This window comes from Filobasidium floriforme (genome assembly GCF_021052385.1).
Source record: "Filobasidium floriforme strain CBS 6241 chromosome Unknown HD553scaffold_4, whole genome shotgun sequence".
NCBI classification, from domain to species: domain Eukaryota; kingdom Fungi; phylum Basidiomycota; class Tremellomycetes; order Filobasidiales; family Filobasidiaceae; genus Filobasidium; species Filobasidium floriforme.
The window spans coordinates 112,581-136,674 of record NW_025763625.1 but is presented as its reverse complement, the minus strand read 5'-3'; the positions used below and the strand labels follow the sequence as shown (position 1 = coordinate 136,674).

The window sequence follows — 24,094 nt, the reverse complement described above, 5'->3', positions numbered from 1 at the left end:
CTCAGCTGTTCGTCGTGATGTCTGGGTGAGCGTAGGATAGATGTCATACATTGTCAGAGCTGGACCATCTTCCTCTTCAGAAGGTGTTCCTCTTTGCGGTGTGCGAGGTTGCGCGCTAGGGATAAAACTCAGGAACGGCGGGGATCAGCAGGCAAATGCACCGGGACCGGCAGGGGGATGAATGGGTACCGGATGTAATTACGGAGGCAAACCTCTGCTCTCCTCGGCCTAACGCAGAGTCTCAGCCCTGTCTGCAGCGAGCAACAATGGGCCCGAAGCATGGCTAGCAATGGTCCAGTAGGTCGCAATCAGATCAGATTCGTCGAACCTGCCTCTTCTTCAGATCAGAAACCAATCAACGATCAACGACCCCTTGACTACTGAATATAGTGTCAGGCTGCGGTATCAAGTGAAGGAACAACAGCAAAGATGGCGGAGAACTATCAGAAAAAGGAGCTACTCGGCCTGATGGCCCAACCCGAAAACAAGTGTGAGTCACGACGAGTTGTTCGATCCCTCGGTCTACATCGCTCATCCTCACCAACCCGTAAACTCTTTCGTAGCTTGCGTGGACTGCGGAACCCCTAGTCCACAATGGGCTTCTGTCAGCTATGGAACATATGTCTGTTTGGAATGTTCCGGAGCTCATCGAGGCGAGTACCTTTTTCCTTCAACTTCGTCCTTGTTCAAACCGCACCTGTACTTACCTTACCTGTTCTCTCTGCTCTAGGTCTTGGGGTACACCTGTCCTTCATCCGATCGCTGACTATGGACAAGTGGTCGGAAGATCAGATGAACAAGATGCGTCACGGCGGTAACGCCCCCTTTCGCGAGTTTATGGAGAATTACGGACCGGAGGGTGGGTATGTGAAGAAACAGAGTATAGCGGAAAAGTACAAGACGTGGGCTGCAGCTCAGTATCGGGAAAAGGTAGGTCGAGAATCGGATCGAGTTCCGCTGTGCGTTGAATTGCTAAATGGAATCAATTTCGTTCACATGCAGTTGAACACCGAAGTCGCCGGTGGGGAATTCAAGAAATCCTCTCCTCCTGCCAATTTCAACAAGAAGCCTAATCCCGTAAACAACAACAACAACACCAACAATAGCGGTCGAAATAGCCCGCTGATGAGTCAGAACAACATGAACGGCCTTGGAGGTAGCAGGACGGCGAGCCCGTTTTCTGGGGCTGCCAATGGGGAGTTGGGAGCTGGACAGACGCAGAAGAGCAGGAACGAGTCGTTCTTCGAAGGTCTTGGTGCTGCTAATGCGGGCAGGAGGGACGATATCGCTCCTAGTCAGGGTGAGTGATGGGGATTCCATTTTGGAAAATCCGAGGGACAAGCCCAGACTGACTCGGACATGCGTTTCTGACAATAACAGGCGGGAAATACGTCGGATTCGGCTCGGCACCCATCGAGCCTTCCCGTGGCAACACCTCCCACCCCTCGTTCGCCATGTCCTCGCACAACGTGCCCTCGCTGCAAGACCTGCAGGCAGACCCCTTGTCGGCGCTGACGAAAGGATGGGGTCTCTTCTCTTCTGCCGTGGCCGCAGCGGGGTCGACGATCAACGAGTCGGTCATTCAGCCGGGTATGAAACAAGCCGGACAGACCGTCGGCGAATTCAACGAACGCGGTCTAGGGGGTTTGGGAGAACAGTACGGCGCCCAGGGCAAAGATTTGACGGGCAAGTTTGCGGAACAAGCAAAAGTTACGACGGGGTGGCTGAGCAGCGTAGCCGGGGAAGGGTGGGCGAGGGCCAACCAGCTGGCGAAAGAACGAGCTGGAGTGGACTTGGATTTCACGGACCGGTTGGGACATCTGAGATCGGACGGGCCTAGCAAGTATCAAGGGTACGGACAGGTCGGGTCAGGTGGACAGCAAGGGAATCATCATGACGATAACGATGGTTGGGGCGATTGGGATGACGGCAAGGCGGCGGCGCTCGGAGGATTCAGGGACGACGTTTCTGAACCTAGACGGTCGGTCGAGCAGCCTAGGGGCGGGAAAGCTAACAGCGACAACAACAAGCCGAAGGACGATGAGAATTGGGACGAGGACTGGAAGGCTTTCTGAGTGTCTGCACATCTTGTTTCGGGATGCTAGGTTGGGCAGGTGGTTGTAAACATGTGTTTGTGTTTTCTCTTCGCTCCGGTTCGCCGTTATACTTTTAATGCTCTCATCTGCTCGTAATGACGGCGTGGAAGGATCTCCGGCTATCTCCCATGTTACGCAAAATCTGGCACTCTCGTCGTATACGCTTGATATGTTCCGTACATGATCGTACAACACCACTCAGAACTCGAACGTCCGGTTCAAGTCTGATTCCAGCAGCTTGCGCATCCCCTCGGGCAAGATGGGTTCTCCCTTCTCATCCGCCACGTATCCTGTGTCAAAGGTGAATTGGGCAGACGTCAGATGTGTTTCAGCAGGACGGGGTCGATCAACAAAGGCTCACGGAAGGGCATCTCTACGCTTTCTCTAGGGTTGAAGGTGATGGTCGGGTAGTCCTGCAAATATGGTCGATTATCAGCTTAAGGCAGACCGACCGACCGAGACCCTGAACATACGACGTATTTAATGTCTTCCAGAGGGACTATATTCCACACATATTCATCAGAGAACCTTAAATCTATAAGAAGCCTATTCTGCCGACTCACTCTGATCCTCGACGACGAGCTTGGTCACGTGCAATGCCGTATCCGTCGTCATCTGCACATCTCTCAAGTGTCTCCCCTCGAAGCCCATCCTCCTCAACTCGCCCGTCCTATCCCTTGGAGGGTCGTCTCCCAAAATTCCTCCAAAGAGGAAGAACTCGAACTTGCCCGCTTGACCGTCTTCCGGACAGAGAGCTTTGGGCGCCTTGGGGTCCAAGAGGCAGACTTTGGAGATGGGAATAGGAGGAGAAGCAGAGGCGAGGTAGGTGAGGATGCTTTCCTTGGAGGCAAAGAATTTCGCCGGAGGCTTGGATGAGGACGACGAGGTCTGAGATACGACAGTGTCGAGTTGGGTGCTAATGCTGGCATGAGTCGACGCCGAGAGGGAGGTGAACCCGACCGTCGAACTCGGGGAAGCGACCTTGAGCATCTGGCCGTATCTACATAAAGCGGGCCTCCATCAGCGTTGATCCTAGGTAGCTGACGAGTTGGCCTCACTCTAAGAGGACCCATGGCGGTAGTGTTCGGGTCTGATCGTCATCCTCCTCCATATGCTCTGATGTGCGATAAAGAGGATCAGCTCAGGGCGGGTTCTTTTTCAACAGCGTGGAAGGCTCTTACCGATGATGTATTTGGGTGCGGGCGTTGCAGACATCTTGTTCTCACCTCGAGCTGTTCTTCGTTATGTACTGGAAAGGCCGCTCAAGATAGCGCAAGACTCAGAGAGGTTAAAGGCCTAGAGGAGAGGTGTCGGAGCACTTCGTAACTTCGTCGCAACCGTCAAAGGTCAACGATCGACCTCCGATTCGGGAAATTCTGCTTCCGCCCATCGATCAGCACCTGACGAGGCTGCGAGCTGACGATATGGTTCTTGCTTCTTGATTTAGGAGGTATCTCCGTGGATCTCGATCGATACAAACCGACCTATACAATTACAACGCTGCTACACCCTGCCCTTTCGTTACCATCTTCCACTTCTGGCATCTAGAAATCATACCCCTTGCCCTCATCGAACAACCCCGAATACGTCAAGATCGTCCCGTAAATCAGGCCGCCACCGATCATGCTCATCCAGCATGCAGCTGGTTCGACCAAGTTGGCATGCGAGAACAAGAGGGGTTCGGCAAACCCTGCTACGACTAGCATGCCCGTTAGGAAGTGGCCAAAGTCGGTATAAGAGCTGCGATATAAAGGCGGGAGTTAGACGTTTCCTCTCGGCGGCAGTGATGGCAGACCCGCACGGTCTCTGCAGAAACAAATGAGAGGATCTCAGAGGACTCACCTGTTGTATTCCGGGGAGATGTCGTCTGCTCCTGCGAACCTCGAACACAACGAGTTGGGTATCGGCGCAATGACGAATGTCGCCGCTATCATTCCCCCAAGTCAACGCCGAGTGCCATGAGATCAGCCTGTAATTCGGTGGTTTTTTGCAGTTGAATTGACAGCACCCGCCGTACTCACCGACTAATAGCGGCAACCAGTTCGCCCAGAGCGCACACGAGAGGATGACGAGCAGGAAACCCATCGCGAGGACAAAGGCTAGACCGACGACGGCTGTGAAGTCGAGGTGTTTCCAAACGTAGAGCGGCATTCCGTTTGATGATTGAGCAAGTACGAGGGAGAACGAAAGAAGAGATAATGATGAGCTATCCAAGAAGATTCTACTAAGGGATTGAACGTGTTGAGCTTACTCTTGAGTCCGGCGGAGAACATGGTGACAGCAACTCGACTCTCAAATTCCCTTGATAGCGAAAGACAGATACTGGAGAAAGTGAAGGGTCCTTTATTCCGTGCAACGTGTGGGAGCTCCCCTTCCTTCCTGGATTCTAAGCGGTAAACGTCAAGGTGTAGGTCCGTTGAGTGTACAGCTCGAGCTCGAATCGGTTCAACCGGCCTCGGGGTGGTGGCGCCCGAACATCACGGACATCGGATGGCGTCAGTAAAAAATGTGTCAATGTCCGCTATCCTACCGATCTCTCATCATCGAAACGATTCATGGTGACCCATAACTTCTAGACCCTGTCGCATGCTGATATGCTGACCCTTATCCTTCATAAGATCACTCGATACTACCGCAATTATGACCAAGCAATCTCTCAAAAAGCTCCCTGCGGTACAAGCTATTCAAGCACTCCGAGTGGGAGCTGGGGCCGAAACGTTACCTAGTTCAGTGAGGGGGGTCGTGTTGAGCTATGTGGCCAACTTGGAAGAACGGGGTGTGAAGTGAGTAGGACGATCAGATACTAGCCTCATTCGGGTACCGCTTCAGCTCGAAGGTCTCCGCCCTTGAGGCTTTTATAAGGCTTGAAGTTGACATCACCGCTGATAACATAAACACTCACAGACAATTCACATCAACAACCCTTCCCCGACTGGCCTACTCGAACCCCACCGTCAAATTCCACGTCGACCGGAAACCTAGCTCACGTACAAAAGCCAAGGATCCGGAGATTCAAGAGCGGGCCACCAAGGCTGCCGAGGAAGAGTCGAAGGGTTCCAAGGAGAAGGCTGAGAGGAGGACGCCGAGGATGACGATCGAATTTGGTAAATCCTACCCCTTCTGCACCATCATCCGGCCATTGAGCGAGCCACTGAAACATCTCTATTCTGTTCGGTATGGTACAGCGGAAGGGACGAGCAAGATGATCGATCTTACGGGGATGAAGTCGAGCAACATCTTGCAGGCCATTCAAGCGGCGCAAGCATGATCACGCTCCTGGGCTGGGCTTGTTGGTTTTTTGGAGATGAATGGTTGTATTATTATGGCATATCACGAGCATATTTCCGGATCTTCTCACTTTTTGAGCATGATCTTAACGGTACACGAGGGGAGGTCTGTCGTTTTCGATGCTCTGACCGTAAGTTATAGTAACCGTTTCTTAGCCTGGCTCTCTCAGCTTGTCACGTGACTTGAAGTGAATCGCGAGATTTCGATCCTCAGCGAGCGTTTCGACAAGCTTGTAATGGTCAAACGTCCAAGACCATGTATTGGTTGTATCGCTGTATCTCTATTTCAGAAACAATTACTGTACCAATACCTCGCCCCTCCAAAACTGGACGCCCATCTTCCTGGTCAGAAGATCCGGCTCAGAAAAATATAGATCTCCACCATGACCACCTCTCTCGCACAACAACTCCGAGGGATTGCCTCCCTAGATGCTGACCGGATCACCTCGAACCATGGAGCACCCAGCGGCAAATCATACCTCTTCCCTCCCGCTCAGGCGGCCTCTATGGACTTGGACGCCATCTATAATGTAGCAGTATCCGGGTTTGAAGAGTTGTTGGAGATAGATCCTGGAATGGAGCGGTTCGAAGATGATTTCTTCTCCGAGACGAGCAAAGCCACGGATAGGATGATGTTGCCGAAAGAGACGAACCGGGAATTGGATGGGAAACTGGAAGTCTGTCTGAGAAGGTTGTCACAGTGGTTGGCTCTGAAATCGGGGGCCAAGTGCTTCGAATGGCTGGTACGGCGGTTCAGGTGAGTGGTACCGAGCGAGCCTGCTGTCAGACCCGTATCATGCGAAACAGCGTTTGGCTAAGAATCATTTCTGCTTGTCATCTTGCCTGTCAAATTCCTCAGGGTACATGAACTCAATGTCGACGCCGTCATCGAAGCTTTCCTCCCTTACCACGATTCTACCCAATTCCCCCGTATGCTCGCGATCATCCGCCTCGAGAGCACGAACAAATCCCCCTACTTCAGCCTACTTCATCCTCTTCAAAAGTCCCCTCAGACCCTTGATCGATCACTCTTGATCCGGTACATGGCACCGGCCAAAGACAAGTCGCTTTTTATCCTCCAGAGGGTACTGGCCTTGCTTCCGAAAGCTGCGGAAGAGGGAGTCACACATAGGACGCTGTTGAACTTTTGGGGAGCTATCTTGGTGGAGTTCCTAGAGAAGATTAGGGGAGAAGGTGGGGTTCCGGAGAATGTCGTCAAGGCGCTAGTACAAGGATTTGTCAGGGCGGTGACCGTAGAGCGGGGCGGACCTGATTTCGCTGTGAGTCGTTTGCATTGACGTATCGAATTTCAACCAGATGCAGTCATCGCTAACCGTGTCTTGTCCTGGTAGCCTGCGGTCTACGCACCTATGCTGTTATTCGTCCGATCCATCCCTCTTGCATCGGCTCCCTACGGTGCCATCATCTCCAGCTTAGCCTCGAATAAGGACGTCGACATGGTCCACCGTATCTTGACCCTGATGATCTGCTTAGAACACGCTCCTGAAGCATGGATGCTCGACCTCGGATCCGACTGGGAGAGAATCTTTGGCACGCACAAGCATCAAGAACGGATTTCTCAGGCGGTTATTGCCAGCGCCAAACAGTTCAAGCTGGAGAGGAGCTTGAAGATGTTGACGAGTTGGACATTGAGACGACCCGCTGCTGGATCGTCAATAGTCAGGAACATCATCAACGAGACCGACGTCCCGATTATCGTGAAAAAGACGATCGCCAAACACTGTAGTAGCGTTCGTGAAGGAGAGACGAGCGAGGACTCTACGGCGAGACAGTACTTGAACAGTCTGCTGGATCAGAGATATCCGGACATCGTGGCCTCGGCTATCAAGGCTGCTGGGAACCATGCCCTGCTGCCCAAGGGTCAATCGGGCAAGTCGCGAAGAACGGACGAGATGGAGGTGGATATCGGCGAGGCGATCGACGTTGATGGGCAGGATGCTGCGATGGATATCAGCATGGACGAGGACGATATCTCGCCCTTTATCCAGGCGGTATCTGCTGACTTGCCCAGCCGGATCCAGGGGATCGATCAGCTGCTTGGTGCTATCGATTCGTTTACGCCGGAAGAGCGACAATCGATCCGGATGATCTTGAAGGGTCTCTTGACGGAAAACGAGGGAGAGCTTATCGAGACCATCTATAAGCACGGCGAGGCCGTCATGTCTTTACTAGAGCCGACCGAGATCGTCGATGCTCTGTCTGTGCCCATGTACAAGGGGGAAACCAAGCGGGATGTCGTCGTCAGGCACGTGACATTCGCCAGCGCTCTCCCGGCGAGGTTCCCCGATGAGAAGCATCTTCAAAGCAAGATCTTCCGTCAGATAATCTTCCCCGTCGTGATCTTTACGAAGTCGCGCAAGGTCACTATCACTGCCGCTTGGAAAGCTTTGTTGGCGCTTCCCGCTGGCTCGGTGCCTCCAATCGAGGGCATCGAGGCGGTCTTTGCGGAGAGCGAAGGCAAAGACAATGATGAAAACACCAACAAGGAAAAGATTGACAAGATTTCAACTATCCTGGCGCGAAATTTGGCTCGTGAATCGTTAGCGACCGGAAACGCAAAGTTCCTCTTGGATCAGACCGCCTCGCAAAACGACATGGTCCGAGCTCATGCGCTCTTTGTTGTTTCCAAATTCCTGGCCGAGATCGGACCTGCCGTCCAGCCTTTCGTCCTGTCGGAGCTCAACAAGGTCATCCCTCGATGGCCCGTCTATGACGACGTGGAGGCGGCTCTGAAACCGGCCGAAGTGGCGGACAGAATGTACTCGAAGCCCACTCAAGCCAAAACCTTGGCCGCTTTGCAAGAACATTGTCTCGTTGGCATTCGACACATGAAGCTGGCACCTGCGATTCGCCATTGGGTCATGCCTTCTGATGTAAACGAGCTCGAGTCGGTCAGGACCGCTTTGAAGGGCATCTACAGCTTGGTCAATTCCAGCACCCTGTCGTCGGCGACAGCCAGATCGATACTACATTCCGTCTTTGGGAAGCTACGGGAGCGATCGCTCGTCTTCTTGGCCGACACCTGGACCGACGAGAGGCAGCCTGTCGACATCCGCTTTTGTGCCGCAAGCCACGGACATGCCTACCTCGCTGCATGCGGGGACTCTGATGGTAAATCTCGTACCGATTTCCAGTGCCTGATTCCATCCGTCTTGATGCTCTTGATGGACGAGGCAAAATCGCTTCGAGAGGCCGGTGTCGCCCTCCTGAATCAGATCCATGCCAGTATGGGTAATGCGATCGACGACATCTATGCGGTCGACGACCTGTACGGTCCTGAAACCTCGAAGGTCAAGCTTCTTCAGGCCAAAGAATCGAGGTTCTACCTCGAAGCCCTGTTGCGAGAGGCAGCCGGATTGATCACGGACAAGGACTACCTGACTATCATCCATGGACGCCTGATTCACCCCGCTACCGCGGAAAATAAGAAGGCTGCCAACATCTGCCGCGCAATCATCGCGTCACTGACCTCACACGTCGTAGGCTGGAAGCTGAATGGACCTCGAGTCAAGTTGTTGCGTAGTCTGGGCCAAATTAGCGAAGTCACCAAACTCGACGGTCTTGCCAGCATATTCGAGGATCTGGACAAGCCCCAGAGCAAGGAGATTGCTTGTCTGAAGCGACTTTCGGTCGCTAAATCTAACGCTTTCCTCACGGCGCTCTTTGACGTGCTTGACCTATCTACTGCCAAGCAATTCGCCAAGGGCAACCATGAAGGATTCTTCAAGGTTGTCCTCTCTCTCGTCTACCGCAATGTACCGGAACGAGCGGGTCAGGTTTCGGACACGATTCGGGAATTGATCCTGACCAGGTTGAACAAGGACGTCTTCGCGCAGCTCGGCCTCGTGCAGCAGGAACAGCTGGTATTGGCGGTCATCGAAGGCTTGCCGTCTTTTAGCGACGGGTCTCGCAGAACATGCAAGGCTTTGCTTCGCGACATGCCTCTGGGTGGAGATGGATTGGTTGACATCTTGCGCAAACTTACCGAGGTCAGCGAACCAGAGGATACTTCTCGTAGCAAGCGAACCAGGACGGAAGACGTTTCCGAACCGACCTTCTCGATTGCTCCTCTCATGGGCTTCCTGGAGTCGAGGAACGCTTCCGACATCCCTGTCGATCCTAGATTGGTGACCCTTGGTCTTGATACCCTCGCCGTTATCCTAGACCACAGGAAGAACATCGACAGTGGTTCGGCCGACTTTGTTGAACAGTCCTTGTTGACGCTGATGATCAACATCCTGGATCAGATCCGAGACAAGCGACAGCTCCAGGGCGAGTCGTTCGGTGTCGAGGTTCTGGTCAAGCTCATCCGAAGTTCCAGCAACCCACGCACATCGCAGATGGCATTGCTCTTCATCGGCAGTCTCGCTCGCCTGGTCCCCGACGCCGTTCTACACAACGTCATGCCCATCTTCACCTACGTGGGGTCTAGCGATTTCCAGAGGGATGATGCATACAGCTTCTCCGTGGTAGAGAAGACTGTCGAGAGTACTGTTCCCGTCATCGTACAATCTATGCGCGACAAGACCAATAGCGAACTCAGCCTCTTCATCGAAGCTAGGCCTTTGTTGAGAATCTTCGCGGACATGGCTCAAAGGCTTCCCAAACACAGGACTCTGCCCTTCTACGTCCACCTCGTCACGTGTATGGGTGTTTCGGATTTCCTCGCACCGATCATCATGTTGTTGGCGACCAGTGGAAAGAGGCTCAAGGCTGACAGCGATTCGTCGCGCCTCGCAAAGTCCCTTATCGCGCGATTCGAGCCTTCCATCCGATTGCAAGTGAGTGCCATGGTCCATAAGAGTTCGTCGCAAGTCCAATGCTAAGCTGCATCTAACTCCAGGCCGTCTCAAACATCTTGAGCGAGATATCGAGGTTGTCGTCAACCATTACTGAGGAAAACGAAGGAGCCTTCCTGTTCTTTGGAGACAAGTAAGTCCCATCACGGTTGCTACCGACCCCCCTGAATTCGCTCACATCCGCTGCATCGCAGTGCCGAAGCCATTCTCGGACCGAGAGCTTCGGTAATGACTGATATCGTGCGGGACGTTGTGCAAGGGCTTTCGGCATCTCAGCAGGATCAGGCGGCGATCCGAAACATCATTGGGCAGCTCATTGCTTTATCTGCGAAGCCACGTTCCGAATTCTCCGCGTCATTCGACACCAAGGCGTTTCAGATTGAGCTTGCCGTCACTCTCGACGCCGCTTTGCAGAAGATTACCGTGGACAGCTTCATCAGTGTCACTCAGGATTTGCTATCGAGGGACCAAGCGTCTGTGAGTTGAGGGGTTTGATTCCGCATTGGTGACTTATGAGCATATTTGCTGATCACACACTTGGATTACCAGCTTGTCGCGCGAGCTCTTGATCTCGTGGTCGAGCGGGTCCCGTTGATCAGGAGCGATCTTCGAATCAGCTTGAGCGACGTCATGACAGAGATCTTGCGAGCTGCTTATGCGATCCTCGATCGGACTGAAGCATCGCTACAGGTTCTGGCCATTCGAGCTATCAGTGCTGTCACCAGGATTGTCGTAGACACAGAAGACGTCGTTGTTGCACAGGCAGTCGCGCCTCTTGCCAAGATCGCTCAGCTGGATACCAACGGTCCCGAAGTTTTGGCTGCTATGGATCTATTGGTGGACTTGACGTAAGCGATTCGAGCTCGAGTTCTCTCATCTAGGCAAGAGCTGACGAGTATCGTTCTTCATAGCAAACGCTTGGAAAGTAGGATGATCCCACACATTGCGCCGCTCTTCAAGTTGAGCCGCGACAAGCTATCCTCCGAAACCGACGAGACGAGAGTCGTCAACTCGGCCATCGATCTCATCGGAGCTGTCGTCATGGCCGTGCCCACCTTCATGGCTCCAGCACAGCTGGGCGACTCGCTGCTTGCTGCTATCCAGGTGGATGTCAGCGGGTCGGGCAAGCATTTCGATGCACTGATCGCCAGCGTAGCCAAACGGGTACCCACGCCCAACTTGTTACCAGTCGTTGTCGCTCTTTGGTCGCGGCTGCTGAGTGGATCCGATAACGTGAGTGACATCTACGACCACACCGAACATTCTGAGCTGAAGAGTCCGCTGTTCACAGGCGTTGCAAAAATATTTCCGGCTCGTCCAAAGGACAATCCGACATGCGAGCAGGGCTTCGTTGCCTGCGCTTGTCAAGGCTGTCTTTGCCTTGTTCCTGGACGCTTTCGATCTATGCAACGACCCGGTGCATCCCAACATCACAGAGAGTCTCATTCTGCCTGCGTTCTTGGACATGGTTGAGAAGTTGAACGAAGCAACCTTCAAGCCACTCTTCGGCAGGATGTACGATTGGGCTGCTATCAGGTCGGATACCGACCCACAAGGTAAGTCGAAGAACAAGGTGAACAGACTTCAAGCTCGTATTGATCCTCATGCCATTCTCAGACGATGACGTGCTCTATCGACGCAAGATCTCGCTTTATCGGATTACTCGCGGCCTGTTTAGCAAGTTTAGGGTAAGTCACGCAAGTCGGAGCGAATGTGACATGGATCATCTGCTGATCGATCGTCGGCTCAGTCTATCATGACCCCGTACTTGAACACTTTGTCTCCCTTGACGACCGAGATTCTGAGCGCCGCAGCGATCAAGCCCTCCAAAGACACTGAGCTGTGGCGATCCGTAATCGCGACCTTGACGACGTCATTCCAGGTCGACGATGCAGGTGAGTCTTACGAGTCATTGTCATCTCTGTAAGGACCTAAGCGACTGACTTGAAACCCAATCTCGTCATAGTCTACTGGACTGAGCAACGATACCAGGCGATGGTTCCCGTATTGGTATCGCAAATTGGGGGACTCTCCAGGCTCAAATCGGACAATGTCAAAGAAGCACAACATTTGGCCGAGTGTTTCGGAGCGTTCGCCGGATCGACAACGTCAGAGAGCGTTCTCAAGTCCTTCAATATGGCCATTCTCATGACGACCCGGTCGGACAATGCGAACGAGAGGCTGATCGCATTGATCGTGCTGGAAAAGGCGTGGCAGAACCAGGAAGAGCTCGTTCAATTCGCACCAGAGACGGTCGCAGAATTCTTGAGCGAGTGCCTGCAGGACGAGAACGGTGCCGTGGAAGGCGCGGCCCGCAAGGTCTTGAAGCGAATTGAAGGCTTGGTAGGCGACTTGTCGGCCTATCTCGAATAGACCTGGTACATAATAATGGCATAGTCTACATGTGTAGTGTATTATAATCTTGCATGCGCCTGTCATATTATGCATCATCATCATCATCGGCGAGTCTGTTGCAGGAAAGCGCGGAATTCGTTTCCGATCGCAATGACTTCACCGACGGTTAGACCTTCGTGGCGGACGGGCTGATTCAGTATTGGGCGCTGTGGTAGTTCGGGCAGTACGCTTGGGATCTTTTCCCCCACAGCGTTTCCTGGTGGGGAGTTGTCAGGCTTGTTGGCTGATTCGCTTGTCATTGGTAATGCCACTGCCTCATGACCCGCGAGTGTGGCCAAGCCAGACGCCGGTAGGTCCTCGGTCGGAACCTCGGTCTGCCGAGTATCCGGCTCCTCGGGGACTTGTGACGGCTCTTCTACACCAACAGGATTTTCCTCGACATCCTCCTCCTCATCGTCGACATCAATGCTCGCTTGAATTTTCTTCATCTGTTCCTCGAGCAGCTTCAACTTCTTGATCTTTTGTAAGCGTTTGCTCTCCCGTTCCGACCCCTCGGCTGGAGGCGTTGACGACAAAGAAGTCTTTCGTTTGCCCAACACGCTGGGTAGTGGTTCGCCCTCATCTGATGATGGCGTATCAAGTCGGATCCGCTTGACATTGGGTCGACGTTTCGGCAGGGTGAGCGCGGGCGCTCTAGGCGGATCTGGCAGATCGTTCTGCGCAGGAGTCGTCGATCGCCTTTCCGTAGCTAGATTGATTGGCAACTTTAGGCTTGCCGCAATTTGGGTCTCGGCATGGTCGGGTAGTTCCTGCTCGATAGGAACTCGTTCCGGGCTTTTGTTCGGAGGGATCATCAACATACTGTCGACCTCTTCCGCAACGGCCACGGTGGTCGTCTCCGGTAGAGGACCGGCTTGTCGGATCTCTCCCTCAGGTGCTAACTCGGTTTCTTTTGTGGCCTTTTTCGGTTCAGGGGGTGAAAGCGACCATTCGTAAGTGGGACTTCTTTCCCTTTTGGGCAGCGTAGAGATTGCCGGCGTGGCGATGATCGTTGTCTCGACCTCGCCCTCAACCTCATCTCGATCCCCAACTTTGTCCGCATCTTGGGTCTCGTTCTGATCTTGGTCGTCGTCCGAGCTCTCCTCGCTGATGACCTCTGTCTCAACACCATCATCGCCCTCATCACCATCACCATCGTCATCCTCGTCGGAAAGCGCTGGCCGCATCTTCATCATCCTCCCTGCTCTCGAACTACCGGCAACTTCCTTTGTAGGTGAGCGCGGTCGTCTTGTGTCGACGATCGGTCTCTCGATCTCGGCCTCTTCATCCGAATCGTCCAGCTCTTCGTCCAGATTCAGACCGAACACTTATGTACCAAAAGATCGGCATATCGATTAGCCTCTGCGCCGGTTCTCAGTTCTCGAGCGCGATTCGCCCGATTCACAAAACACTCACCTGTGATCCCATCCAAGATCTTGGTCAACCCCGCCTCCCCACCCAATGATCGAGCCGGCCTGAAAGCCCAATCCACGTTTTTCCCCTCGAGTTGCCTCTTGACCAACAGCTCGTATAGTTCCATCGGGGTCGACCCGCCCGCTCGGAGTTTCTCTACGATTGGGTCCGGCGAGGATGAGGAGGGGGAAGGTGTTGGTGTCGGATCTGGATGGCTCAGACTCGGGTTGGGAGGGATTTGGAAGGGAGGCGCTTCGTAGGAATTTTTGTTCGGCGGGGATTCTTCGTCGTCGTCGTCGATATCCATCCTCGGGTCGATCTGATCTTGGTCCTGATGCCGATTTGGATCCTGATCGATATGGGCGTCTGGTTTGTTACCGACGTTGGCGCTGGCGCTGGCATCATTGACAAGTGCAGGTGCGATCTGGACCGTCTCGGCTTGAAGAGCCCCCCGATGTGCCTGCCACAAGATCGCCAGCGCCGCCCTCGCATCCTTCCTCACCGCCTCCGTCGTCTTTCCCATCCCACCCTGCCTGAACTGCTCATATACATCTATCTCTCCTCCTGCCACCCCCGCCCCGATCGCCCTGTCTTCACTGTGATCACGATCCCGAGATTCCTTCCAATCCCGGTGAACCCTCGCTTGTTCGTCCATCTCCAGCGGGATCTTCATATCGATCGGGTCTTCGCAGAATTGTATCTCGCTCGTAGCTCCGCACCACCATTCCCAGTCCTTGACGTAGATTTCCAAGAACGGACTCCTTCGAGTGGATTTGAGGAGAGGAAGGGATAAGCGGTAGGTTTTGAGACGGTAGATGCTGCGAAGGTCGGCCGTCATGGGTCTGCCCGGGCCGCGTTGTCTGGCCATGGCCGCTATCAGCGTCATATCCAACAAGAGCAGTGATCTTGAGCGTGGGGGTATCCGGGAGACTTACTCGCAGTACCGGTCGGTCGCGTCGGAATCGAAGACGAGCCTGACGCAATGGACCTTGTCCGTCCCGAGCGCGATGATCTGTTTCTTGTCTTGCGGATTGTTAAGATCTCTCCATGTCTCGAACTGGCGTATATACATCGCAAATGTCAGTCAGTGTTAGCAGCCGTATATAATAACCGATGAACTTACCCGGATGATCTGGATCCTCTTCCCGTCCTGGTATTCTCGACCGAGGTCGGTCCCATGCCGGGTGTAGTGGTTGTCCACCCAGGGAGCTATCCAATCTGACAGTTCCTTGGCCATCTTGCGGACCAGGTATATGAGCAGCTTGGAACCTCCTGGGCTATATACTCTTATCCCAACTCTGTCGATGATGAGCCGAGGTTGATTTGTATCTGATATCTAACGGGTCGGAGAGTTGCAACTTTGCTCACTTGAACATCTAATCGGATGCCCGGTAGCTAATTATACATCCGATGTGTTGATAAGCATCCGAAGCGTTCTGACGTAATTCTCGTCATTTGCTTCCGAGATACGCGTCGCGTCAAAGGCATCATCAACTCGAGGGAGACCCTTGATCAATTCCCAGGAGAAGGGTTGATCAACAATCTCGTACAGATGTACTCATACATACACATACATGCATACTCTATACATGCATCAACACTCTCGGTCTCTCATGTTAGTAGGAACGAAGCACTCATGAGATTCAGGGTAGCAACATCTTACCGCCCGCTGTAACGGCCCTCACCCAGGAAAACGCGCCCTGGAACGTACATTCCGCCGAGGTCATTCTCCATCCGTCTCACACAAGGGGGAATCGAGCAAGCAACCTTTACGACGTCGAGGAGGCGAAGGCCAACGAACCTGGAAGCTGTAGGATCCAAGTGATGACGACCATGATGATGTCCCATCAGCAACAACAACAACGACAGCAATATCAGCATCAACAGTATGATCAGCAGAACCAGGCGTATTCGACGATGGACGTCGAGGAGGATGACGAGATGGAGAGTCCTTATGATGGACGGTACCGACAGTCCGGCGTACGGTCAGGCTTGTCTCCATCACAACATCCGGAACAGCAGCAGCAGCAACAGCGCCAGCAACAACAGCAACAGCAGTATCATCCCCAACAACTGAATCATCTCCAACAGCATCAACAACAACGACAACACCCCGATTCTTCCTCTCCCCCTTCTAAACCCAGACAAAGCCTGTCCATCGATACGACCCAAGCCAACAACCGAGGGTACGGGAGCGGGTATCAACAGCGTACGAATTCGAGTACGAACCCGTACCCGAATAATGCCAACTCCATCGGGGCTATTTCCGAGCAGGGTCTAGGGAAGACGAGTGAGACCGGACAAGGTTCAGGAGAAAGAGAAGTAGCGAGAAGCGGCGATGGAGATATTGATGGAGATGGTGGTGGGGATGGTGTAGGGGATGGTGATGGTGAAGGGGATGAGACGATCATCATCCACGATAACCAGAATGCGAATCACAATGCTGCCGGGAATGGGAATGGGAATGGGAATGTCAACGGGAATGGGAATGCGGAAGAGGCGTATGATGATGATGATTATGCGAGTTCGGAAGGGATGCCGGATGAGGATATCAATTTCACGCTGCATTACGCTCTGTAAGCCTCACTTCCTCTTCCTCACCGGCAAACACGACCTGTCAAGCCGAGCTAACTCAAATTCGCTCTCCCGCTTCATGACGTACAATCAGACACACCTTTATAGCGACGGTAGAAGGCCAAGCTTCGGTGATGAAAGGAGATTCGTTGATCTTGCTGGACGATACCAACTCGTACTGGTGGCTCGTCAAGGTGCTCAAGACCGAGGAAGTAGGGTATATCCCGGCAGAGAATATAGAGACGCCTTTCGAGAGGTTGGCTAGGTTGAACAAGTATAGGAACGTCGATGTGAGTCGGCTCTAGCTTCCGACGCGATGCAGTGAGAAAAGAAGTAAGAGAAGCTGATTTTTGGTATCGTTGGTCTTGGTCCTGGTGGTATAGCTCGCAGCGGCGACGATGGAAGAACGGCATCAGGCCTTGTTGGATCATCACATCCAAGCGCAGATCCGGGGACCTGATTTCTTGCCTCATCAGATGAGGAACCAGCCACCGGGGTTCGGCCCTCCACCCGCGTACAGCGCGCAGCCCGGGAACTACAACAATCATAACAACTACAACAACAACAGCAACAATGCGTCGGGTGGCGGTGGGGACGACTTTGGTGGGGACGAGAAACGCCGGGTCATCTTTGCCGAACCGACGTATGTCGATCATCCGGGCAAGACCTGGTCGGATACGAGCGGCGAAGAGAGCGGATCTGACGAGGACCCCGGGAGCGCGGACGAGGTGGATGCGCAAGCTGGGATGGGACATGAAGGGGATGAAGGGGAAGGGAGGTACGAGGATGATGAGAGCGAAGAGGATTTCGGGACCGAGGAAGGCGTCGTGGGCAGATCGCAGGAAGGCGATGTCGGACGGGGACAAGGACAAGATCCGGTCGCTGAGCGACAACGCCTCGCGGACCAGGTTCAGAATCGGGGGAATGGTGCGGGGACGCCTGATCGGTATGAGGATGCGCCGGCTGGATCGGCTGCTGGAGTGGGCATCGATCCGGACGAGATGGAGCCCGACGATGGGATGGAATGGGACGACACTGCGGTCAGGGAAGAACGAGAACGGCGAAGACGTCTGGCGGAAGCTCAACAGCGTGAGCTCGGGGTAGCAGCAGGCGACATGTCGGCGAGGTCCAACGCCTCGAATGGACCAGGGAATGTAGTCAGGGCCAGGTCAGGCTCGGTCGCAGCGCCTCAACGGCCGATGGTCCAGCAGTCTCCTGCGCACCTGGAGCATCAGGAACAGAGCGGGATGGTCGGCGAGACGAGGATGGATCCGGCGGAATTGAGGCCTGATCAGGAGCCCAAACGGATCACCATGACGCCTGCTGTGGCGCAAGTGAACGGGTCGGCACCGACGGTGTTGGGTCCGCCAGTGAGGATCGAGAGCAAGGTGGTCGATATTAGCTCAGGGCGAGGGCAGACAGGAGGTCCACAGCAACAACAGCAGCATCAATCGCCAGGACAGCCCGTGCAACAACGTCAGCCTCAGTCGGAGCAAGAAGTGCGGCACCATCAGCAGCAACAACAATATCAGCAGCAGATGCATCAGCAAATGCAGCAACAGCAGATGCATGGACAGCAGCAGGATTCTCGTCTGGCAAATGGCCATGGACCTGTGACCAACGGACGACCGTACGCCGGCCAACAACAGCCTCGCGAGAGGGACGCGAGCGGAGCTTCGTCACTCGGGGGCACCTCTATCAACACCCAGGGCAGTTTCAGGAGCATGTCCACCTCGCCCGATTCGTCGGCAGGACGAGATGACGACGAGGCAGGGAGGAAACCCGGCAAGAAGGACAAGAAGAATGGCGAGGAGAGCGGGACCATCGTCAAGAAGAAACGGAGCGGCGTGTTTAGCGGTCTATTTGGCAAGAAAAAGGACAAGGACAAGAAGAACAAGGACGAACGGTCTGGCTCGTTCACAGAAGGTAGTTCAGCGGCTAGCTTCGAATCAGAACGACAATCGCACGACTATCCTTCGAGATTGCAGGACTCGCCTGATATCCGTATGCCTAGCCGCGTGACTTCGCCACCCATGCAGATGCAAGGGGATCGGAACCCCTCGCCATTCCAGCCCGCCCGACCTGCTTATTCGTCTGGATCCGGGCAAAACTCGCCTAGCGCCGTTTCACCGCAGGGGATCCGATTACAGCAGATCGATCAACAACAACAAGCGCTGTATCAACAATACATGGCTCGATCACCCGGTTCGTCGCCACCTATCGATGCGTCGAGGGCTTATGGTACTCAAGCAGCCGCAACGGTAGCTCAGTCGTCAGCAGCGCAGCGGCTTGCCAGAGCGACCGGATCGCACAACGGAGCTAGACCCGGGAGCATCATACTCAACCCGGCCAATTCTCATGGCGGACCGCTATTGAACGTATTGCGCATTTTCTCGGGCGAACACGTCGATACGCAGTATACCTTCAAGACTGTCCTGCTGAACGACACGACTACGTCGCGGGATCTCGTCAAGCAGGCCCTGCAAAGGTTCCGCGTTGAAGGCGCTCGTGAGAGCGATCTCGATGAGTATTTCCTGACGATCAAAGAGGTCGGCGGAGAAGAATTGGCGCTCGGTTCCGGCCAGAGACCTTTACAAGCCTTCAATATGATGTGTCAGAGGATCGGAGAGGAACAAGATGCGATGACCAGAACCGTCAAGCGCTCGTCAGTTGGCTCCATCTCTTCGATATCGTCCAACTTGTCGATGCATCCGGCCATCGCCAAGCTCTCGCTCAACGACTTTAGCGATGACTCGAATGTCAAGCTATTCCTCAACCGCCGGCCCCGAGACAGGGAACCGACGAGCTACTTTGGCGACTATGGCGCGGAAACACCACCAAACCAGCAGGACGATGCATATGCCGATAGTCCCACCCTTTCAAACGGTCAAGCAGCAGGTCGACGAGACAACAAGCCTGCTCCGATCAGTACTCAAGGCCTTCCGCCGTCAGACTCCATCACTTCGCCTTCGGCACGTTTCACCCTGCACGTTGTTGCCGAGCTGGGCGACTTGCCTGACGGAATGATGTTCGACCCACAAAGCGAAGCCATTCTGCCGAGGTCCATGGTCAAGGAGCGCTCTGCCACTCAACAGTCGCCTCGACTTCCTCCCGATGAAGCGCGACAACGGTACCTCTTGCTTTCGAGGACCGCCACAGTCGCAGAAGCCATCGAATCGGCCCTTGAGCGATTCGGTATCACCGAGGGCGTCGTAGATGGAGGCGACGATGTAGAAGACAAGGTCGGCAAACGCAGGAGTATGTTGCGGGTGAGGTATGGCCTTGGTGTCAGGACGCAACATGGCGATGGTGAGTTCATGCCACAGTCGTGCTTTGAGAGAGCCTTGCTGATTTTGCACCAAACAGAGCGGGTACTACACGCCTCGAGCAAGTTGATGGATGCCTATGACGTCCCTCCGATCTTCAAGATTGCCGACAAGAGCGTGACGAACCGTCGTCGTTCACGCGAATGGGCTAGGGAGCTTTCTGCACAGGAGCACGATCTTAGACCGACTGATCCGGTATTCTTCCTGAGAAGGATCGGCCCGAGGACAGTCGGGATGTCAAACCCTGAAAAACTCCCCATGGACGAGGTAGCTTTGAAACAGCGTCGAGTGTCTGATGCCGCAGCTCCTGAGGCGCCAACGGAAAGAGCGAAAACCCCTCAAGAGATCATCGCTGAACAACGCGCTGCAACGAAAGCCCGCCAGACGGCCATCTTGTCGACGCATCCCAACGCCGACCAGGGAATCGACGTCGTGGTGGCCGATCGTGGAGTCGTCCGCAGCTCGCGAAGCTCGATGATGGGTCAGGACGAAGTGCGTTACTCGTACATTAGCGAAGAGGGCGAGACCTTTGACATTAGCCAATACGTCCATGACGAGTGGGTCGACGTTGAAGTCGATAACGACGCCAAGGTTGAGGAGCTGCGTTCGCCCGCTTTCGAGCGACAACAAACGGATCAATCGGTATATCGTACGGCGCCGAGCACGCCGATGGAGGTGCCCGTTCCTCCTGCCAATGCCAGCCAATATACTACCGGCTTGAGAGGTGCAAACGACCTTTTACATACGATCGTCAAAAAGTCTGAGCGGGGAGCTGGTCAAGGGTATATTGTTGAAAAGATAGATCAAGTGATCAGCAAGGTCAATCACGATCGGGATCAGCCACAACGCAATACGCCCACGCCACAGTTGCCCTCTATTGGTCAATCCCTCGCGTCCGTCTCAGAGGACAGGGTGCGAGACCAGCGTTCTCTGTCGCCGTCTTCAGACCTGTACGGGCCTGCTATCCGCGAGAGTACCATGTCGCCTCAATTGGAGCCTATTCCTTCCTCGATCCGTCAAGCGGTGGATGAAGCGCCATCGAGAAGCGCTTCGCGACAGGCGAACAACAGCCCATTACTGGAAGGCGGTCTCAAAAGCGCGGGATTCGCTAGCAAGCTTTCGCATCAGATCCGGGCTGCTGGCGGTTCGCGACATCAGCGCGCACAGCCATCGATCGCCTCGATACTGTCCGACGTGTCTACCTCTGCGCCCCGGAGAGATGTCGCGCCGCCTACAAGTGGCTCGTCCATTGCGGCCCGATATGCTAGGTCGGCGGCGCCTCTGAGCCAGACGTGGGCCAAGCCCAAAACGCCCGTACGTAACAAGGACGACTTTGGCTTCTCCAGCCTTGTAGGCGTCATTCAAGCAAGGGCGGACCGAGCTCGACCACCTCGACCGGAAAAGCCCGAGCTCAGTGCCATAGACAAGCGCTGGTTTGGACCCAGCCTGACTCCGAGGCAAATCAACCAACTTCCACCCAGCCTTAGACGTGACTACTTACAAACCAGCAAAAAAATCGAGGACCTCGAGACCGAAACGGCAGACTTGATGAAAAAGATTGTTGCCCTCCGGGTACGGGAGCGCAAGCAGAAGGAGACCGCGGCGAGGGGAGAGGCCGCCGAAATAGAAGGAAACGATGTCACGACTACTTGATGACTCGGATGGAGAACGGATACCGCGATACGAACACAATAATGAACAGGTGCTTGTTGTAAAGTTTGTAATGCAGTGGACCAGAGAGTGTGTAGCATGATCATGTGTGTCTATGCCGACTGGCTGTTTGTTCCAACGGATATTATATCACGTTTGTCGAGAATTTCCTGACTAGTCTTGCAATTCGCTAGAGCCGATGGCGACTTAACGCCCCGAACATAATCATCTGGTGGGCGTCGCCATCCTAGGCGTGCAGATAGGCAATATCATGTGATCTTGCGCGCCCACTTCGCACGCCCACTTCCACAGGGGCTGGGTGGGCGTGCAGTGTGGGCGTGCAAAGTGCTCGAACACCTGTATGAGCTCAACTCACAGCCCAACGTGTGATGTAAGTCCTGATCCTCCAAGAGCCCATCCATGTGAGACATACATTATGGCCATATCTCTAAATCGCCCAGACCACTTCAACTCAACGGATTTGGCCTGCAAGCTATGCCACAGTACGGTGGCTCCCATCTTCGATATACCGGATGATGGTCGGAGTCGGACTCCGCTTTGCCACAAGTGTCAATGCACTCTCCAAATAGCAACCAACAACAACCAAGCCAGATACGAATGTTTTGAACCTGCTGTCTATGCTGGAAGATGCTTGCAGTGTCTACGCAGAGCACCCGTCACGCTTCAACGATATCAGCAATTCAACACCAATCAGGAGCATACCCCATCAGGCCCCCTTCCTCATTGGTCAGACCTTGACGAAAGACCGAGACCACATACAAGCATCCCTGTCTCCTGGCCCCTCATCACTCAGGGGACGCTCAATTTTGAAATAACCCTTGCAACATTCATCTGGACAGGGCTTTGCAAAGGAACTTGCGTTACGATGCATCTTTTGCCTACGCCCAGGCAAGGCAGACGAGGGCTTGATGGTCGTCTGGAAACCCAACAATGCTCCTCATGAGTGTATTCTGTTTCGGCTCGTCCAACAGGGGAACAGGCATGTTGGTTGAAACAGGCATGTTGGCTGCATATTGAAATGACTGGCCATGGTACAGGGTGCCACCAACAACTTTGAAGGGGTCATCAGGAGGGAACTGGGGACCATCTTGAGCAGTGAGTTGCTGTCATGTTATAGTGAGTGCTCTGACTCTCTCCCTGCGTCTCTCCCTGTGTCTCTCCCTGTGTCTCTCTATCCTTCTCTTGTTGTGATACAACTGGACCTGCTGACACGTACAATAGTGATGAACAGTACCTACTGGCGAACCTGGAAAGATCCTGGGAGGATCACCAAGACCACAATGGCAGAGATGATGGACATGTGTTGGCAGTCCCTGCCGTCGTCCACCAATTACATAGGCATGAACTGCCTCTCAGTCCCAGCGTCTCTAACTGCCAGTTCTTTTGGAGATGGCTGGAAACTAAATCACGGATGGACTGCTATCAAACACGTCAAACGGTCTGCCAGGATGCCTGACATGGGAACCATAGCAGACTTGATCGATGCCAACGCTTGGTATTTGTTCACCTCCGCCTATGCTCTCACAGAGCCTCATGTGGATCTTCCCGGCTGGCTCACTTATGTTAAGTGTATCACCGGCAGCAAGATCTGGACCATATACCAGAAAATGTTCGTGGACATCGAGGATGTCATCTCCGCCACTCATTTGCTCCTGTTGCAGGAGGTCAGGCTGTGAGTGGAAAGATTCCAAGTGGTGATAAAGGCATGCATGCAGAAGTCACTGACATTGGTGTTATAGTCCCCGCGGCACCTGTACCACACAGCCCCATCAGGTAGTTTTACAGGGACCTTTGATGGTAGTTCCCATACGGAGTATATCTAGAACACCCCCTATGTAGTTGCTGTAATGTAGCACCCTTGTACTACATCCGTTATTACATTCATTACATTACCCCTACAATCTAGTCTTGCGTGACACTATTTCAGGCTTGCAGGCAGGCCTAATACCATCGGCCGCGCTCATAGCATTGTCTTGACCTCGTTCATCTGTCCAAGTTCGCGGTGCGCTTCCCTCTTCTCTTGCTTTGTTTGGCTCACCAATGGCAACCTAGACCTGCTCTTCTCGCACAATGTTGCGCTTCTTGAACTTGGTGCACATCTTCTTGTTGGGTTTGGTGGTACCTGCGGATCTTTCCTTCTTCCGCTCCCAAAGCTTTTCTCGCCTATCAAGTTCATGCTTGACCTTGAGTTCCTCCCACTTGACCCCATTGACCTAGGCTTGCAAGTCGTCTTGCAGAACTGTGATGTCTTGACTGTGGGTAAAGTTAACCATGCCTATGCGTGTGCCATTGAATTTGAAGATGTGATGGTGGTGGAGCAGGTCGGAACAAAGGTAAATGAGCATTCCTGGTCATATTTGATGGCGAAATTGGGCTGAGGCAAGATGAGGTTGCCGCCAGTGAAATCGCCGTGACAAAACATGGCGACCCAGCAGTACTGGGTGTCCTTGTTGTGCGTGTGGGGTGCGCTCTGCTTGTTACAGAAGAGAGCCATCTGCAACCACAGTTGACAG

General features: G+C 53.9%; 8 protein-coding genes across 8 annotated transcripts; 5 read left to right on the top strand and 3 right to left on the bottom strand.

Moving 5' to 3' along the window:
- Positions 1–329: 329 nt before the first annotated feature.
- On the top strand, positions 330–2,386 carry HD553DRAFT_171853 (putative ARF GTPase activator). The gene is made up of 5 exons (XM_046176900.1): positions 330–490; positions 564–653; positions 731–930; positions 1,003–1,300; positions 1,381–2,386. Exons 1-5 carry the CDS (start codon positions 430–432, stop codon positions 2,073–2,075), a joined length of 1,344 nt encoding a protein of 447 aa, XP_046038695.1. The 5' UTR covers positions 330–429; the 3' UTR covers positions 2,076–2,386.
- Positions 2,185–3,428, bottom strand: HD553DRAFT_171827 (SAM-dependent RNA methyltransferase). The gene is made up of 6 exons (XM_046176899.1): positions 3,278–3,428; positions 3,155–3,212; positions 2,660–3,096; positions 2,570–2,595; positions 2,458–2,509; positions 2,185–2,386 (listed from the first exon to the last, which is right to left on the bottom strand). Exons 1-6 carry the CDS (start codon positions 3,309–3,311, stop codon positions 2,295–2,297), a joined length of 699 nt encoding a protein of 232 aa, XP_046038694.1. The 5' UTR covers positions 3,312–3,428; the 3' UTR covers positions 2,185–2,294.
- Positions 3,429–3,640: 212 nt separating this feature from the next.
- On the bottom strand, positions 3,641–4,369 carry HD553DRAFT_339628 (vacuolar protein sorting 55; the record flags this gene model as incomplete). Its single annotated transcript, XM_046182464.1, has 4 exons — positions 3,641–3,836; positions 3,939–4,023; positions 4,118–4,210; positions 4,348–4,369. 4 exons carry the CDS (start codon positions 4,367–4,369, stop codon positions 3,641–3,643), a joined length of 396 nt encoding a protein of 131 aa, XP_046038693.1.
- A 326-nt stretch (positions 4,370–4,695) lies between these two features.
- Positions 4,696–5,445, top strand: HD553DRAFT_306053 (uncharacterized protein). Its single transcript, XM_046179220.1, has 3 exons — positions 4,696–4,879; positions 5,001–5,200; positions 5,282–5,445. The coding sequence occupies exons 1-3, from the start codon at positions 4,737–4,739 to the stop codon at positions 5,362–5,364; spliced, it is 426 nt and encodes a 141-aa protein (XP_046038692.1). The 5' UTR covers positions 4,696–4,736; the 3' UTR covers positions 5,365–5,445.
- A 240-nt stretch (positions 5,446–5,685) lies between these two features.
- On the top strand, positions 5,686–12,691 carry HD553DRAFT_306051 (uncharacterized protein). Its single transcript, XM_046179219.1, has 11 exons — positions 5,686–6,140; positions 6,243–6,663; positions 6,736–10,185; positions 10,248–10,336; positions 10,398–10,680; positions 10,753–11,051; positions 11,115–11,436; positions 11,495–11,759; positions 11,821–11,891; positions 11,954–12,098; positions 12,170–12,691. The coding sequence occupies exons 1-11, from the start codon at positions 5,767–5,769 to the stop codon at positions 12,574–12,576; spliced, it is 6,126 nt and encodes a 2,041-aa protein (XP_046038691.1). The 5' UTR covers positions 5,686–5,766; the 3' UTR covers positions 12,577–12,691.
- Positions 12,618–15,320, bottom strand: HD553DRAFT_171786 (uncharacterized protein). Its single transcript, XM_046176898.1, has 4 exons — positions 15,134–15,320; positions 14,946–15,067; positions 14,014–14,870; positions 12,618–13,924 (listed from the first exon to the last, which is right to left on the bottom strand). Exons 1-4 carry the CDS (start codon positions 15,245–15,247, stop codon positions 12,660–12,662), a joined length of 2,358 nt encoding a protein of 785 aa, XP_046038690.1. The 5' UTR covers positions 15,248–15,320; the 3' UTR covers positions 12,618–12,659.
- Positions 15,321–16,491: 1,171 nt separating this feature from the next.
- Positions 16,492–21,563, top strand: HD553DRAFT_268648 (uncharacterized protein; the record flags this gene model as incomplete). Its single annotated transcript, XM_046177589.1, has 10 exons — positions 16,492–16,586; positions 16,679–16,874; positions 16,968–17,005; positions 17,105–17,312; positions 17,538–17,673; positions 17,770–17,918; positions 18,003–19,482; positions 19,522–19,912; positions 19,973–20,514; positions 20,635–21,563. Coding segments are annotated over 10 exons (4,164 nt in total), but the record flags the coding sequence as incomplete, so codon positions are not given.
- A 1,046-nt stretch (positions 21,564–22,609) lies between these two features.
- HD553DRAFT_339623 (uncharacterized protein) lies at positions 22,610–23,257 on the top strand (the record flags this gene model as incomplete). The annotated part of the gene is made up of 2 exons (XM_046182463.1): positions 22,610–22,676; positions 22,803–23,257. 2 exons carry the CDS (start codon positions 22,610–22,612, stop codon positions 23,255–23,257), a joined length of 522 nt encoding a protein of 173 aa, XP_046038688.1.
- Between the last annotated feature and the right edge of the window lie 837 nt (positions 23,258–24,094).